This window comes from Hoplias malabaricus, chromosome 16 (genome assembly GCF_029633855.1).
Source record: "Hoplias malabaricus isolate fHopMal1 chromosome 16, fHopMal1.hap1, whole genome shotgun sequence".
Taxonomy (NCBI): domain Eukaryota; kingdom Metazoa; phylum Chordata; class Actinopteri; order Characiformes; family Erythrinidae; genus Hoplias; species Hoplias malabaricus.
In genome coordinates, this window is record NC_089815.1 from 21,949,459 (window position 1) to 21,968,273 (window position 18,815).

Consider the following 18,815-nt stretch of genomic DNA (forward strand, 5'->3'; position numbering starts at 1 on the left):
GTCTTGATGACCAAAAGAACCAACAGACTTTGTGCCTCCCTCTTTACATCAGCACTGTTCTTTTGCCTCTTAGCTCCAAGCTCTTCAGATGAAAGCTGAAAAAATACATAAGCCACAAAAGCCACATCTTCTGGGTGTTTCCTGGATCTAGTTTTCATTACTCTGTAATAACAGCACTCCACAGACAGGTGAGCTTCAGTATTGGGACGAACGGTCCTGAAAGAGACTAAAGCAATATAAAACTTTGATTTTTTAATATGGTACGCAGTATGTGGCTGTATGTGCCGCCTTACAGTAGTCTGCTGCACATCAGTGATTATGAGGAAGGTTCTGCTTCTGGTGTGTTCTTGCAAAACGAGAGTGAGGGCAGAACGACTCGCACCGGAATAAAGAAGGTTGTTGAGATGAATGGACGGAGCACTTAAAATGTATTCTTTCTGCAGCCAGTTCTTAACCTGTGTTTTACATGTTCTGAAAACATGGCATTGACCAGTAGCAGCAATGTGAAGCATAGATCTTTAAACTGTCTGGGAGAAAAGTTTAGGAACTGGACCTTCTTGAATTTGCCTGAGATGAGAACTTTGGATTAAAAAAAATGTAGATGTTATGGTGGAAAAATACAAGCAGAGTGTTTATTACTATCAACATCAGAGATGAAACCTGAAGATGTATTTGACTGCCTGTTTTGCATAGTAAATAAACTGTGCTCTAGGCTCAAATTACCACCATTATAAAGAAATGTAAACACATAATTTCACATCAGATTACTCTGAATGATTTTATTCACACCTCAGTGATTGAACGGAACGATGCAGAGAAATCATTGGCATTCCCTTCTAACATACACTTGCTGGTTCACTTGGACACAGGGCTGGTTTTAAGCTTCTTCACAGTTTACTGGAATGTCTATATGTTTCGGTCAAAATACCACAAAGAGTCCAACAGCACAGCAGGGTTCTCCTCCTGTCTAAACATGTTTGTTTTGCTCTGATTAACATATAAACGCGGGTCCAATGCTGTGATTGGAGGGGCTCAGATGAGGGGGTGGGACAATGTAAGTGTTTGTACTCTATGGAAAGTGCAGCACAAGATCAGAACGACCCAGGTTTTCTCACTTAGGCAGACCACAAACAACTAAATTTGTGGTCTTATTTCCCAACTGGAGAGTTAGAGAACTCCAAATCCCCAAATCAATGCGTAAATGCGAAAGAACATTTATTTTCATATCCCCTTTAAGTTATGAGTCTGCAATATCAAATCAGTCAGTCTGATATTTAACCCCCATCACACCCACGTTATTGACTCTCATTCGGATTGTTTGTAGTTTGCTCTAGACGAGGCCTCATGGAAACCTCTTCAGAAAAGCCTATAATTTAAGTGTTCTGTAAACTCTAAATGCAATAATTGAGGTTGCTCAAATATATGTTTAATTAAACTGAGACTGACAGATGTGTAATGAAAGAGATAAATAAACTCTTCAAATGTGGCCTGCATGAATTTAATTAGATTACCTTCTGCTTAATATGACGTGAGTCTTCGACTAATTATGTGTTTTGATCCTTAGCAACAGTATCTGCTTTCATCAGAGGAGCGCTTGCCTTCTCCTGGGACCAACCGAGAAGAGATGCTGGAATGTTTAAGCCTCTTTCTTTTCATAATGTGCACATTAGGGTGGATTAAATGTGGAGATCTCTCCTAAAGGTCCCCACTCAATGTTGTTATTGACACAGAAATTGGCTGCAAATTAAAGCTGGGATTCTATTGATAAGAGAATAGAAACATACGTTTATAGCTGTTGATTAGGGCAGGGGTGAGCGCTGTAAATATTGTAAACTGGCTTTTGTTGTCGTTGTCGTACAACAAAATTACAAAATTCGTGCCTCCACGTTCAACTTGGGAGCAGTGTGTTACCATCTAGATGCCCAAGATAACTTGCTCAAGGGCACTTCAGCCATGGATGTTGAAGGAGGAGACTGTCCTGCTAGTTAGCGGATTAATTGGGTGACTTTTCCTGTCCCAAGACTGCTTCTTCTACTACTTTTAATGTGGGTAGCGTTACTATATTTACTATACCTTATGTTAGGAATAAAGATATTGACTGTAATTATAAATACAGCATTAATAACTAAACTGATTAGCATAATTTTTAAACACAACACAGCATTATGTTTACTAAAAAAAAGGTCTGAATGATTGAAAGATTTGAGCCAATTAGACCCCAGAATGTTGCTTTTTTGAGGTAGACATCAAAGTTTTTAGAGGCAATGCACCTTATAAGCTTCGGTTGTATCACACTCATTCACTCATGTTTAGCATTTATAACTAGGTATAACCACACCAATGGAGTCATGATATTAACTGAAGGACCACCCCCTATAAAATCTCCATTTTCCAAAATCTTTACATCTCACCACCATTTCTTTCTCCATGACAGCTTTCATGTTTTGGGTGTGGTTCGTTTGCATATTTAATTGTGTATTGTTTTGTATGGAACACAGAGAGATTCAAATTGAACATGCTTCTGGACTTCTCAGTTTCCCACAGCACTGCTAAAGGAACTTCAGTGGCAAATGTGCAAATATGTGTATTTCAGCCGCAATCAGACACATATTTTTCAAGATTCACCCTGAGGACCCAGTTTTTGTAGCGGAACTTTCAATTTAAGTGTTCTGAGTGAGCTGTGTATTGAAGTCACAGGATTCTCACCCATGTCATTTTAATCCACCTCTTGGTGGCACCATTTTGAAGCATATAAACATCAACAACTCACAGTGAGAGGCAGCCAGGGTGAAGTACAACCTCCACATAGCAGTGATAAAAGATATTATGCCTTCTAAAAGAGTTGCCCTGAACCTTTGGTTGTTCTGAAGTGGGGCAGAGAGAGATATAACAAAGACCATCTCCCCTCACAGAGTGTTGTTGGTCTACACCAGCATCTCCAACAAGAACAGCGACACTTCCTTCACCCTGTCAAACACCTGGCCTCTGCCTGTCTCTGCCTTAGCTTAACCACAAAGCCTGGCCAAGTGTTTCCACATTCGGCTTCCCATCACTTTCACTCTCCACCTGCTTCCAGATAAGAGCCGCTGTTGCACTAGAGATAACACGAACAATGCTGGGTAAATCTGTCGGCCAAAAGTAAACTTTATAAACGTGAGTATATTGTACAGAAATAGAAGTTTTGTGACCGTATTAGATTTTCATGGTTGAAGTGCAGGGCACAAAGCTATGGGAAACCAGTGGTGATGCTTCACAAAAATGCTAAAGCATATTGCAATGTGATATTTAGGTTATCTAGATGGATATTCTAAAGCTGGGTTTGACTGAGAACTGGGAAACAGATTTTCAGAGCTCAGCATCTTACCATTTTGAAAAAAAAAAATCCAGCTGGTAACAAACTTCTCAGGTGGAAACATGCCAAAGCCAATGGGAATTAACCAAGTAGGAATACCAATTCAGGAAAGGTTTCTTAGTTTTTTTTTCTTCAAAAGTCAAGATATCTGAATGGAACAAAAGAAGCACTGTTTGTTAACTGAGTGCAAGAAATGCCTATTCATTGTTAGCTTTGCTAGCATCTGTGTTAACTATATGCTGGGTGACAGTCCCAGTTGACTTTTATTTATTTTTTCTTTCACATTGTTAGGTATACACAGTTCCCACAATCTGCCATGCACCAAACCCCACCTTTGCTAACAAACAAAAATCTTATAGTTCAGTGTAAGCATCTATTTTGATATCTAATTAAAAAAATGACACCTTCCCAAATTTCAGAGTAGGAATATCCAAATCTCCAGCTTTGTAGCAAACAAAAGTCTTATTCATAGTATTTGTGTGCTCCCATGTAATACTGAGTCAAGAGGAAGTTTCATTAATTTGGTAAACACATTTAGACTAGCAAATTAGCCTGTAATTTTAAGGCAACCAAGTATTTAGCCAAGCAGCTAAATAATTACTTACAAAAGAACCTTTGAACAATCCTATTTTTTAAGAGCATTGATTTTGTCAGTTGTTTAACACATGGCTTACTGCTTTACTGTGGCGAAATAATTGTGAAATATGGTGGTTGGTGTGGTGTAGTTTAGTGGGTAGCTGAATTCAATGTGACATACTAGGGTTCCATTTCCTGTCTGAAAATTGTATATTCAGTGTGTTAACCCATAAAAGTCATTGGACAAGGCCATCAACACTATAGTGGCTACACTTGTAACATGAATAAAATTGGATATTGCTCTTGATAAGAATATCTGCTAAATGTTTTGAATGAAAATTATATACTGTGACACTGGATGCCATTGGTAGAATAATCTAAAACACCATCTATGTTTTTTATTCTTTCTTTTTAATATTCACAACTCTCAGAATCCATTAGCCTGTCCTAAGAAAAGGTGCTAGTTTTTCAGTCGCATTGAATTGATGGCAAGATGTGCCCCTTAAAATATAGTCTAGGACCTGTAAATTAGTTTTTCAGCACCAAGTTATTTTTTCCACATTGTGAATATCCCAAGCACTTCTTGTGAAGTTTTTTGCTTTATTTACTAACTTATTTATATATATTTGCTTGTCTCATTTCAATATTTTCACATAAATCAATTTAGCTTCATTTATATACATTAGTGTTCAGCTGAGCCACATTAGCATGCAGTAAGTAGCCTGCGAAGTGTGTTGTAATCTATGCATCACTCCTTAATTGACTTGTTAAATTGTGAACATACTGTGTACTTTTCAGTGCTGAGTCTGCTGTGTACACTGTATGTACAACAATTTGTAGACTGTATTTAATTAATAAATCCAACTAATTTTACTTGTATACAATGAAATGAGATTTTATACAGTAGCTGCATATGAGCCAAAGGCCATCAGGCTCAATGCCAAGCATTGCCAAGATGGTTTCAAGTTGTTCAGCAGTGGAACTCCATTTAATACATTTAGGATGAGCGGGAGCAGTCCAGAGCTAATCACAGATCACCATTACCTGGACAGGGTGCCAGTTCATCATGGGCTTTGAACACTCACACCTATGGTATGTTTTGCATAGCCAATCCACCTACCAACATGTCCCATTTTTAAAATGCAAACTCCATGAGCAAGTGGTTCAGCACTCACCAGTGAGTAATCCTGGTTAAATGACACATTAACCACAACAGGAAAAAAAAATACAGGAGAGACCATGAGAAGGAAATACATTTAATAAATAAGTTTCTTTTTGCCCAGAGGAAGGGCAGACCTATATTAAGTCAATGTAAAGCTTTGAAAAATACAATCTTAATAATCTGTGACAGTACTGATGGTACTTATAGTTTTTATATTTTCCTTTATGTCTAACACATGGTATGAGATTTGGTTTTCTTTCTTGTAAACCACCTGCTGGTCTAGGTAGATTGAAATCATGAAAATCATTTGGTATCTTAAAAGTAAAGTCTGGGGTGTACATCTTTGTTAATAACAGCATATAGAAAGAAATAAACATGTCACGTTAAGAATATACGATCTTTATCATTTATGGTGAGTTTCCATATCTACTACAGTGATCTAATCAAAATGACCCCACAGTAATAACATTCGGTGTAAGGTTTGGAGAGGTTTGAAAGAACCTGTTGCACATTTGTTGGCACCTGAAAATGGTGATCTCACCAGTTATATTTTTGTGCATGCTATATATTGCACTTAAACATGTAGCTTACTTCCCTTTTAAAAAGAGTTCAACAGGTTACAATACATAACATTTTTCAAATTAAAAAAATAGTTTTAATTGACTGTACACAATACCAAAAAAACAAAACAAAAAAAAAAACACTGTGCTGTTCTCCTATAATCGGTAGAGTGCTAAATTTCACACATGCTTTCGAATGTACTTCTGCACCCTGGCCTTGCCTTCATTACCGAAGTCGTTCCCAGTGCAGCTTCCTGTGACGCAACCTGCCACCCTTCTCTTTAGCCATGTTAATGCAAGCATTGTGCTTGTTGCTCTGCAAGTGGTTCCAGTACTTAATGAGTTCACTGGGCTGGAACTGGTGTGAAGTGATCAAGTGACTGTACTTGCAGCTGGAGTAGGACACCCTCCAGTGATTGAAGAGGAACTCATTCGGCGGAGGTACCGGGTCAATGCGTAGTTTTGCCAGGCAGATCCCAACGTAGACGTCCTCGAGATGCAAGCGACGTATACTCAACGAAGCCTTGTAAATCTTCGCAGCCATGTCTCCTGAGAAGACGTAGCCCGTACCCGAGCAGAAGATGGGGTACCTTTCACTTGAGTAGAGTTCAGGAGGCATGTACCATTTGCTGTCTTTGTTGCGATTGGGTGCATAGCCTCGCATCAGGTAGCCTGTGAAGTAGTTGTGGCGTGGGGGCATGTCTGGCTTTAATAGTTTTTGGATTAAATATTCTGTGTTTACGAACATGTCGCTGTCTGTCTTCATGATGTAGCGAGCATTTGGGCAGTAATCCTTGACCCAGTTCATGCCCATCAAGGTCTTGATGGTAAGGTTGTAGTAAGTGTCCATGTACTCCTGCTGTATGATGTCATGGTACTGGAAACTTTCATCTCTAATGGTATTTTGAAGGTAGCTGTCAGAGCTACTGCTTGTGCCCAGCAAAAACAGCCGCACAAAGCCCAAACCTGCAGCCACGCTCTCATTTCCCCACGTCTGCCTGATGGCATTCCTGGCCTCCACCTGTCCGGGTTCTGCTGCAATAAGCAGAATTAGGAAGGGGCTGCTGTCTGTACATTTGTAGGGCTCATTGAGCACATAGCGGTACGGCTGGGCCGCCAGCTGCCCTCCCACTCCCATTTCTTGGTGCAAGCTGTTGGTGTTGGTATTGTTGGCGCTCAGAGAGATCTCCAGTCCTACCATCCCCTGGGCTACAATCTCACCTTGGTGAGCGCTTATGTTCACCAGAGGTTTGTGGGGAAAGTAAATGGGCTCCCTCAATAGGCTTCGCAATGAACTTTGGTTGCCCTCTGCACGTTCCTTCAGAGGTCGCAAGCCCCGCATTGTGTAGGCAACAGGGTTCTCTCTGAAGCTGGAGCGACCGGACAGCCAGTCTTGGTGGCTGAAGAAGAGGAAGATGGTGAAGAGCAAGGCCAGTGACAGTAGGCCCACGACGTGTGTGCGGAAGAGTGACCGCTTGACATTCCAGGTCATCTTGATGGGGCAGCAGTGTCGCCGTCGCCACTGCATGATGCAGATAGAGGCTGCTCGGGAAAGCTCGGCGGTCACATCCAATCAAGTCAAACATGTGTTGTGAGCAGCCCGAGGGTTATCTGAGCTGGCAGATGGGTGTGTTCAGGGCCCCTGGTGGAGCTAGAAGGGGGATGACATACTGCCCATGAGGATCACTGGGACACGCTGCTCTGACTCTCTCCAGTGACAGGCAGTCATGCTTCGGGGCAGTTCCCTTCTGAAGGACGGCTGCTTCCTCAGACCAGAGCCTGCATTATCTAAGGAGAGTATAGCAGAAAACATTTCTGGAGTTATTAGCAGAAAGTGCTGTGTATGAAAGGTTGCTAGTGAGAATATCTGACCACGTGGCATCCAGTATTTGTACCTTTATAATCAGATATATTATGAGTATATTCATGGGCTTGGAGTCCTTGCCAAATGGAATACAGTAGAATTATGGTTTCTAACTGAAGTGCCTGAATACAGAATCTATTCCACTCTTGTGAGGTGAGTGACCTCCTTTTTCTGAGACTGGAAGACATACCAATATATAACCAAATCTGTGGTATCAAATTATGTTAGCTGTACAGCATACCTGTCTACCCCATCCCTTCATTTCTCTGCATTGCCTTTCATTGATCTGTACATGCACATCTATGTATATTGATCTGCCTGTTTGAAACATATAGACTGTTTGTCCCTGTAATTGCCTGAGTAAATTGCATTAAAAAACCTGTATTTGATGAATAAGAAAGGGAATGAAAGACTGAAGCTGGACAGTGTAATTCATCACTAATCTGCCGCTGCTGTAGAAAGCAATTCAACGTTATCCACGCGGTGAACAGAGAAGTGTTAATCCTCATTCATTAACTGTCTCCTCAGCCACCTTTTTGGAGCAGGCCTTTGTTAGGGTGGCTACAGCGAATGCTGCTCCCCGCTCATTAATCCGTCAGGCTCGAGAAGGAGCCCATGGGAGAGCCTTGTTCCCAGAAACAAGTGGCAATTGCACTTGCAATCATCGCAACCTGTATGTGATGACTCTGTGGGGAAGGTTGCTATAAGGGGTTGCTCTACGTATCATAGGGCAACCTCTGTGCCCTGTGTGAAAGTTTAAATTGCTGGTTTTCACAACATGACATTCTGTGCGAGAGCACTTGCCGCTACGAAGGCCACCTCGGTCTACCCCCCCACAAAACCCCACATCCGCCCTCCTGCTGCACTCACTCCAACAGCCAGGAAGGAGAAGCATCCGTCAAAATGAATTTTCAGGCTCCAGCAAGCAGTGTTGCTGGGATCCGGAGCCAGCAGCAGCCAGTGATAACAGCCCTCACCCCTTATTCACCTTCCACCTTAAACTTATCAACACCATGCCAGGGGGAGAGCCCTCCCTGCCTGCAATTTCCAGCCTTAACTGCTGCTGCCTCACACATGGTGGGGGGGTTATTGGATTCTAGAACCTTCTCTCAATAATCAGGGCAGGAAAAATAGAGGTAAATGGGGAGGGAGAGAGAGAGAGAGAGAGAGAGAGAGAGAGAGAGAGAGAGAGTGTAAATAAATAAATAAAATACAGAAATGCAGCAAACTAAGACATTGCTCTGCCTCAGTACCGTTGGATTGTTGATATCTTACGTCTTTATTTCCCTTTTTATATGGAGATACACTTTTTCTGAATACGTGCCTTTTGACTTTTTGTCCACGCTTATGTTTAAATTAAAGGTAAAGGTAGCACAATATGCATTTACATTCTGATATTGTATATTGTTTATGGACAAATTGGATACCTTAGAACTCTAAACATAACATATCACAACTTATAACAGTCCTGTGAATACATAGGAATACAATATTCCTGTGACAACACACTCTAATGACTTATTTATTTTTACACAATGCCCTGCTTCATTTGAAAATAGGAATAGAGTTGGAATGTGCTTTCATTCAGGAAGCCACAGTATCACAGTGCGTTATGGCTTGGAGATTCTTCTGTGATGGTATAGATGTTGGATTAAGTTTGAGGGTTCGACAGCACTCGCTCCTTGTGTACGGAATTAGCACTGACAACGTTGGCTTATTTACAACAATCAGACATCAGCTGAATTCAGTTCCAAATTTGAAACCAGGCACTGTATTAATGACAATTAATAGATTGTGGCTTCTGATACTAGCAACCCAACTAAACCAGTGGGGCTCAGAAAAGAGGGTGGAGTTTATCCTACAACTAAACATTTCAGAAAACGTCTCGCCAAATCTAACTCTGATTATTTCTACTCGCTGTTTCATTGCCTTTGACCAGAAACCACTCTTCAGCTTAGTCTTTCATGACATGGTTTGGCAAAGTGCTAACATTTTTGGTGGTAGATTGGAGTGTGAATGCACTTTCCCCCTCACCCCTCTAAATGTTAATCTTTGAAGACTTTGCCCATTTCTCATGACAACTGGATCAGAGCATACTAACCTTTTCAACCAAATGTGCTAACGCAGTGCAAGCAATTACTGCCAAGTGGAAAGGGGCTGAGTCTAGCTTTGCTTTAAAGGTTAACACACTTCAGAACAGAGCAAATGAACCACTCTAAAGGTTTCTTTTGTTGTCCGTATGAGATTTAATAATGTGAACACCACAATATCCTGGACTAGCCTCCAAATATCCTTCTTTAGCCTGTCTCTCCAGGATCCATTTGACACTGTTCCTCAAAGTCACACAAAGTCCTGGACTACACGTCAAATGTTGCTTATAACATTAAAAAATGGAAGTATGTAAATGTTAAGCAAAATTTTCCTGGTCCAGTGATACTCGGTTTTCTACACATCTGTTGCTCCAGGATCCCTTTGATACAGTTTCTCCAGTTAAGAGTCGGCCACAATGGTCAGCAAGTAGAAGAGCTACATGTGTCCATTAGAAATGTAAGAGGAGACACACCTGCAATCAAAATTAATTTGACAAGCATTGGTCTTCCCAGCGATCACTAAACTGCTATGCAAACAATATATGTGCAAAATATTTCTACAGAGAACATCCTTCTACATATTTTAAAGCATAGTAATAATTCTTTAGGAAAATGTTATGTAGTAACAATTTAAGAGAAATTCCATATTTAAACGTGTTCCCTGTACAGAATATATGACCCCTTTTCAATTTTCCATTATTTGTATTTAATGAGTCAAACCAAATGATTTTCATCCTCTATCAGCCGTATCTATATTCAGTAAAGCATGTAAAGTGTGGACAAATGAGCCTGAGGCACTAAAAGTAAAGGAACACCATTTCCACGAGCGAGATGTTTTATACAGGAGCTGTTAAATAAAACAGTCCGAGCTCAGTTAAAGCTTTTCTTTAACAGCGACACCAGCTTACTTACCGAGCCGGGCGGAACAAAGTCACAGTGACAGCTACAGGTTTCTGAGATGATGAAGCTACTCAACATTAAAGTGTTAAAAGCCAGAGCCGAGCGGAGTAGTCTAGAGCTAAACAAGAGTGCTGTTGTTCGGGAGGGAGGATTGTTGGATCTGAGGACAAGGGGTCAGCAGCAGGAACAGAGGAATTTAGGACATTAGCTGAGCAGTGACTGTATAAACTATTAGGGGCTAATGCTCTCAGGAAATTACTTTTGTAGATCTACACGGTAAGAACCCCATATACAAGAGGATTTGGTTGAGAAAAAAACTGATCTGATAATGTGATTACTAGAGCCTGTCTGCTTTTTGTGTTTATGACTGAAATACTATTGCTATTACTACTGCTACTACTGATAATAACAGTAATTTTTTAAAAAACAGTCTTAATAAACATTTCTAACATGCTTCGGTCAACATACCACAAGAATAAAACAACACAGCACCTTTCCCACCCTGTCTAAACAGCCATGTTCAGAACGGCCAGTATCTGTGCCTGTTCCTTTAAATGAGAACGAACCACACACTGCTCACCCCACCACTGAGGATGCAGCTCTAGTTTGCACTGATTTTGATTGGCTCTTGAAGATCTCTGCCTTTGTCCTTGATTGGTTCACTTATTTCTCGGCTCTAATCGTGTCTGTTTTATGCGGTTTAACCTCGCCTGTGCTCTCCCATAAATACAGGTCTGGCCCTGTGAAAATCAGAACAACTAATTTTATCTCACGTTTTCTGGGTTGTCTTGCTTCAAAGTTTGTGGTTTGGCAGGTGCTCCAGATATGCATTTTAATATGCAAATGCACTGAAAATGTGAATAACAGGTTCACTTTAATTCATGACTTGTTGGCAAAATAGTCGGCCTACATCTGCATCTATATAAATAAAATTCTTAGTTTTATTTTACTTGTTATACTATATTTACTTGTTATAATTGGTCAGAGAGCACAATGCATCTATGACTTTATAGTCATTAATAAACTAATTTTAAACCACAATCCTCCACATAAACGGTACATACTACTACTAATAAAAATAAAAAAAATGCTAATATCCATACAGACAGAAAGAGTTTGGTATACAGTCTGCTTACAAAAACCGGATCAAGGACTCGGCTACAGGCGAATTTAATGACATTTTCTATTCTGAATATGAACATTTTCGTCTGAACAGCTTTAACATCTCTGTTCAGGTGTTGAGATGCTTTTCCATTTCCTCAGAACAGGAGATTCATGTGCAATGACATTTACTCTCCAGAGCGGAGACATTTAACTTCATCTGCGCTTACATTTTCCGCATCTTGGTCAAATCTGTGTTTAAAATCTTTGACTGACCGCAAATGTGACTGAGCTGGAGAAGAAAAGAGGAAAATAATGAATTTAGTGCATGCGCATGGAGCTGAAGTTCTACTGAAAGCTTACGCAAAAGAGTGAGGACAGATTTGTGAGTTTCTGAAATTATAGCAGAGCCAAGCAAAGAACAGCAGACCCAGGCTTTGAATGGACAAGCAGATTTCTGACATTCTGATAAAGAAATGAATAAGAGATCTCAACAAGAGCTCCATTATTAAAACAAAAAAAATATCCATTGCACAATACACGTGTGTGATTTCACAGACCTGATCATAGGTGGGTGGGTGGAAGCCAAAGTCAAATTTCTTTGTATTAATGTGAACTGCAGTAGACCCAGGGTGTAGGTGCTCAAGCTTATTCAGGCAGAAAAAGTGTGTTAGGATCTTTTAGCTTAGATGGGGTACTGCATATCTTAGTACCTTCATTACTTTCCAGCCAGACTGTTGTGTATTTGCAGTATGTATTACTTTAACCAGATGCATGTGTATCTGTGAGCGATTTGGCTGAGGACATTGGGCAGTGCTGTGGAAAAAAAATTTGATCATTATGGTCCTTATTATATTCTTATGCTTCTATCACGAGTTCTATCATGTTGATTACTAATGTGTACTGATAACAACTGTGTGTTTACCATTTATCCATCACAAATCAGTGACTCAACACATTCTTAAATATGCTACAGCGATGATTTCACATATAACCACAAAATATCACACCGCAGTTTAACTGGGTAGAAATATTTTATAAAGCTGCAATCGGCAAAGTGCTCTCGGTATGAAGGAAAATGTAATTCTACAGAGGCACAGCTGCTGTCTGTACCTGCTTTTATTACATAGTTTGAGAAAGCTATAGGCTACTTTCTTGAAAATCATATCCCCTATGTGTAAATGGAAATAAGAGGATAAAATGGAAAAAAAATTCTTCCAATGCTGTAAAAAGAAAAGCATGTAACTAATATATACAGCCTTTTTTGTTTGTGTAGTGACATGTACAGCCTGAAGTGACATTTGTGGCTTTCAAATTTATGCTTTTCAAATTAATTTCTGCTGCTGCCTTGAACAAATGAAACAGAAACACCCCAAGGATTGAAGAGTCATGACCCAGACAGAAAAGGAAAAACAGAAATGACATGAGGTTGTCGGAAAGAAAATCATTTGGCTCATGCGCCTTTGCTGTTTGTTTTTTTAATCAGCCATGACACCAGCTTGACGAGTTATGAATCAAAATGCCACTCTTGGCACGCTTAAGACATCCTTAGCAAATAATACTCTTGCACTGGTGCTTGATTGTAATGCATATGAGGTTTGAATATGCTCCCATTTTTCGCCAAGCTGAATTCTTGATTTCCTGCTTGAATTTTAATAGCCAGGGTAATTGAATACAGCGGCTAATTGAAGACGAGCGCTCGGTATGAGCGAAGCCTGAAGACGCTGATCTGAGCCTTTCCTTCTCCCACACTGTGGCCTGCTTGGCCTGCGTACACTGGGTGGGGGCCAGAAATGTGTGAGTTGGCCCATAACGCAGAATAGCTGGGGTATTTCCACACTCTGGTGCTCAAAACTTGACCGGATCTGGGACGAGACACCGGAACTCTTCCAAAGCTGGTAACACACTACAAGACTCAGAGAGCATCACACACTTAAGGTCTTCAATGCAGTAGCTGTTATGAGGAGGTGGCAGTGGAAACCTAAATATTCCTGGATATTATTTGATGCAAAGAACCACTGGACCTGTATTCATCACCTGACTTCATGTGATTTGATGTACATGCAAAAAAGGTCAGACTGTGAAGGATATGTGACTGAGAAATGACATATCAGATAACTTTATATTCTGCGATGAACCCTAGAGATATATTTCACTACAAACTGCCAACTGACTTGAAATTATAAAGATGGATTTGACACCTGGGTCCATACATTATGAGCATTATATAAACGATAATGGTGGTAATTTGCATGTGTTCAGGAAGCAGCTCCTCTGTCTATGGTTCACTGCATGTCTCCTTGCCTTTTTTCTCAGTCTTGGCTCTCACTGGCTATGGCATGAATCAATTGTGCAGTTTCGTCACTGACCATTTCTCAGTACTGGACTCAAATATTCCAAGGGGGGGGAAATAAGAAAAAGAAAATCAAGCAAATCACAATGTCTAAATGATTTTACAGCATGATCTGACTCTGAAAATCAGGGTTAAAGCAGAGCTATAATCTGAGTAGTGTAGGCTTTTGCAGAAACCTTACATCCTCAAACTGTTATCAATATATCACCTGTTATAGATTTGGAGTACTGAGATTAAATGTTAAACAGTGAGTGATTAAATGCATTAAGAAAAACAACAAAACTTATGTTTAACTAAAACTGTACCCAAAGCAAATGTTTCAACAATTTAACTAGTAACAAAATACAAATAATATTGGTCAGTTCTATGTTCAAGGTGAAATTTTGCTCTGGTATTTATTAAAACGGCAACAATGCACAGTATTTAGAAAATTTTCAACATGAAATCTAGGAAAACACTACATTTAACCATTTACAGTGCTTATTAATCTCAGGATCAATATTATATAAAGGCTTATACTAATGACAGATCTGAATAGTAACAGTGTGGACAATTTTTCATAAAATTAGCAAATACAAAAATATGGCTAACTAGCGCCATGCTAATGTTGTGTGTAAAGATGAATTTCCCCTCAAAGTACGATTTTGGTAGGAGCCTTGAACTTCTAGTGACTTCATTTGTAAATATTACAGTATCAAACTGAATTAAAGAAATAAATAAGGACATGTATATTATTCTCAATGTGATTTGAGGAACTGTGTATTTAGTAAATATCTGTTGAACACATGACTTGTGGAATATTCATAACGGTAAAATAAGCTAATGTAACGCTATTTGAGTATTTAACGACTGTATTTGAACTGTGGTTGTGGTTAAACCTCTGTTTTTTTGAGTGCTGCTGTTGGGGTTTTTCAATGGTTGAAACTGTTTATCTGACACACGCAGAGGAAACACAGCGCACTTCAACTTAATTTCAAACATCCTTTAGCTGTACTTTCCGTTACATATGTGCCCGTTTAACACCTGAACACAATCTGAACCTCAATAGTAGAATCTTCATAGCGTTGAAGTCTAAAAAAAGGCTCATTTTAACGTGGTTGTAAGTGAATATGTTCAATGTGTCTTTGAACTACTGCCATTCGCCTAGTCAACACCACCAGTAAATATATCTGGTGTTTCTTTTTACATTCTTCTAACCTTTTAGCTTCAGCCAAACACTTCGAAAGTCCTTTATTTAAAATTAAACCCTGAAAGGAATAAGACGACCCGGGCTGAGGGAATGTGGAGACGTACCGCTGTCTGTAGCAGGTTGTGAACGGACGAGCTGTTAGCGGATGTGGAGGCTCTTTACACGCCATCTCTCCGTCAAAAAACCCCCAAAATCATGGGTGTACCTTCTCCTCGTCTCCCCCGTCACTGCTCCTACTCACTCGCTCTCGTTTTTCTTTGTTTTCCGTGTTGCATTCTTGGTACGAATGCCGGTAACGTTACAGTCCTTGCCGTTATTTCCTTCGGCTGCTGCGAGGTTAGTATTCTTCATGACACGGGCTTTACGCGTTATATCCCCCACACTGCCTTATTGGGTGAGATTTCTAGTGCTATACCTTCACTTTTACTTCTTTTTTGAAACCTCGGCTAGACATCAAAGTGAGAGTGGCGGGCTTCTTAAGGAATACAGCAACAACAGCTGCTCAAACTTCAATCCCCCCCTTTCTTACGAGGACTGGCGTTTTCACGGATCTCAGAATCGATTGTGGAGCTGAGGCGAGGCGGCGCTAAAGGCAGCAGCAGTCGCGGCTGTGGAGGAAAGAAGAAGGGGGTGGCTATGGCCAGTCCCTCACAGGCAAACACAGCATAGAAAGCCCCCCTTACGCTATCTCTGGAGCCCTCCGCGGCGAAACATGATCCACAAGCTGGAGGAAAACAAGAACAGAGGTTTCTTCTTCTTTTCTTCCCTCTTCGTCAGTGTGATGTTGTGGAGGTGGACGCGCGTGGAAGAAGAGGCTGGACTGGGCAGGGCTGTGTTGTTGGGGAGGGTCAGCAGCTGCTTAAATGTGCTCCAGTCCGCCACCGATTCACTGACTGAGCCCCTCAGACGTCACCTCCTACTTAGCAGAGGATCCCACGTGACCATTTGGATTCATCCCATCTCACCCCCACCTGCTCCACGCTCCTCACCCCTAGCCCCTTCTCCTTCTCGGAATTCGAGCGAGGGGAGGGGGTTACAAAGGAATGGGGGGTATAGGGTGTGATTTAACTCACCCTGTGCGCAGTCAATGGAAAAAAGTAAGTCTTTCATGACACAAGCAGAGGAACCCAGCTCCACTGCTGACTGGAAGGGCACTGAATGGCAGCTCATCTTATGTGTGAAAATCAAACCTGAGCTTTTCATATAACACCAATACTATTCGCTAAGATTTCAAGATCCTGTTTGCTGGAAGGGAGGAGGTGGTGGGATCAGTAGTCACTGAAGCACTGAGTCACTGTGGTGGTGCACCCAAGGGTACCTTTTTCAGTACCTTTAGGGAACATAACTGTACCATACTGTATAATAATTAGATTTTAAAAGTTGTGTTGATTTCTTACACACAATTTTATCTCCAGGATTTTTTTTATTATTTTACACAGGTCTATAGTGAAAGATTACAAATATTCACCTCTTCTGCAGGTGGTGTTGCTTCCACATTCCTCCAGGGTCCAGGTGTTCAGTCATTACCTTTCACTGTCTGTAAAGAGGGTGGCACGGTTGTAGTGTCGTAATCACACAGCTACAGGGACCTGGAGGTTGTGGGTTCGATTCCCGCTCCAGGTGACTGTCTGTGAGGAGTTTGTTGTGTTCTCCCCATGTCCGCCTGGGTTTCCTCCGGTTTCCGGTGGATTGGCGACTCAAAAAATGTCTATAGGTGTGAGAGTGTGTGTTGCCCTGTGAAGGACTGGCGCCCCCTCCAGGGTGTGTTCCTGCCTTGCGCCCAATGATTCCAGGTAGGCTCTGGACCCACCGCGACCCTGAACTGGATAATTCAGGGTGTTCTCGCCATGTCTACATGGGCTTCCTCCACATGCTTCGGTTTTCTCCCACAGTGCATAAACAAATGTTGGTAGGTTGATTGGATGTGCCAAATTGTCCACAATGATTCCAAATAGGCTCCGGACCCACCTGACCTGGATGCAGTGATTACAGAAGATGAATGAAGGCTGAGATAATCTTCCTTCCTTGCTCCAGTATTGTGTGTGCTTTCTGTTGGAAGGCTCTTGCATGGAGTTGATGCTAATGTTCCTCTTCTAATACCTTAATAAGACCCAAAACTACAACCAGGCCTTTGTGTAATATGCCCCTGTGATAAACCCACTCCCAAAAAACCAACCCCTCCAGAGACAAAGACATTAAAAGCTGACTTGTACTCTGTCAGCGGTGTCAGTGGCTAGTTGTAAATATTGTAAGGTATCTCTGCGGTTTTAGAATACGCCGTGACTGAATAATTAATAAGAGCCCTCTCGTTGACAGAAATACTTTGGGGGGCATTTGCTCAGGTACCTGGCCGGCCTGAGCACATTTGTCAGTGGCGAGTTAGAATTCAGGGGGGTGATTGATTCTCCCTTGCGCTGCTGGGTCAGAAGTGGGAGCTGCACATTAATATCATGTGACATCTATTAAAGACGAGCCTTCCTAACTGTTGGAAAGCTTGATTAAGGAACATGGCCCACAGCTGAATGGGAATTTATTGGGTTGCTGACATTGGGCGCAGCCAGTTGAAATTGTATCATTTTTTAAATGCTGAGAAAAAATACTTAAGCTGAAGCAAGGCATGGTTTATTTTGTTATCCATGCCTCTGTCTTCCGAAGGTCAATTCATTGCTTGGTTTAGCTTATTATTTTAAGAATTGGAGATTTAACAGTAGAATGTTGTTTAAAATTTTGTCTATAAAGCAGAGAAGAAGTAAGGTTCTGCTTATCTAGCTCATTAAGGGAAGGTCACATCGATGTACACTTACAGCCAAAAAGGTTTTAAACATACTCATCCTATATATATATATATATATATATATATATATTATTATTACTATTATTATTTCTGAAAAGGGTATTAATGCAGATTTTCCTCCTTATCGCTGTGGTGGTAGATTACAGGAAGGCTTTACCATGGTTGTTGGAACATTCCTGTGAAGATTTGATTGTATCCAGGCAGAAATACATATTGGATGGTTATAAATGGATTACTCCAACCCACCCTCAACATATTGAATGGTGTGCCATCACTCCAGAAGGCACCGTTTCACTGCTGCAGACCAGTGCCAGGGGGTTTCACATTTCTTTAGCCGATGCTTGGTGCTGATAATGAAGAAATCAAATTCACATGCAGCTGCACCGCAGCTTCACATTTTAATTCAAATGTTTTTTTTCTCTGGATATAATACAGTAGAATCCTAAATAATATAATAATTATAAGCAGTTCTTTGGCATCAATCAGCCGTAACATTACTACCAACTCCATGTTTCTGCACTCATTTTCCATTCTATAATATTCATTGATCACAGAGTGGCACCTTGTAAATCTACAATTACATACAGTTAGTTCAGTTGTTGCAGTCACTGTTTTCCCTCTTTCACCCTGTTCTTAAATGGTCAGGGCCTCACAGGACCACCACAGAGCAGGTATGATTTGGGTAGTGGATCATTCTCAGCGCTCCAGTGACAGTGATGTTGTGGTGGGTTAGTGTGTTGTGCTGGTAAGAGTGGATCAGACACAGCAGTGCTGCTGGAGTTGTCTCAAGATCACTGTTGGACAGAGAATTGTCCACCAACCAAAACATCCACTGAACCCACTGAACAAATTATACATGAGACTTTGGTGGCCC

At 40.9% G+C, this 18,815-nt stretch overlaps 1 protein-coding gene across 3 annotated transcripts; it reads right to left on the reverse strand.

The window, feature by feature from the left end:
* Window positions 1-5,201: 5,201 nt before the first annotated feature.
* b3galt2 (UDP-Gal:betaGlcNAc beta 1,3-galactosyltransferase, polypeptide 2) lies at window positions 5,202-16,021 on the reverse strand. Of its 3 annotated transcripts, none has more exons than XM_066647945.1 (2): window positions 15,831-16,021; window positions 5,202-7,438 (listed from the first exon to the last, which is right to left on the reverse strand). In XM_066647945.1, the coding sequence occupies exon 2, from the start codon at window positions 7,176-7,178 to the stop codon at window positions 5,877-5,879; it is 1,302 nt and encodes a 433-aa protein (XP_066504042.1). In that variant the 5' UTR covers window positions 7,179-7,438; window positions 15,831-16,021; the 3' UTR covers window positions 5,202-5,876. The 3 variants fall into 3 exon arrangements, 2 of the variants coding, with proteins under 2 accessions (XP_066504042.1, XP_066504041.1); XM_066647944.1 differs by having other exon boundaries at window positions 15,252-16,021; XR_010795764.1 differs by lacking the exon at window positions 5,202-7,438 and adding an exon at window positions 8,712-10,077 and having other exon boundaries at window positions 15,252-16,021.
* Window positions 16,022-18,815: the final 2,794 nt, after the last annotated feature.

Coding starts and splice junctions, on each gene's coding strand:
- b3galt2 (XM_066647945.1), bottom strand. CDS start 7,178: ATGCAGTGGCGACGGCGACACTGCTGCCCCATCAAGATGACCTGGAAT.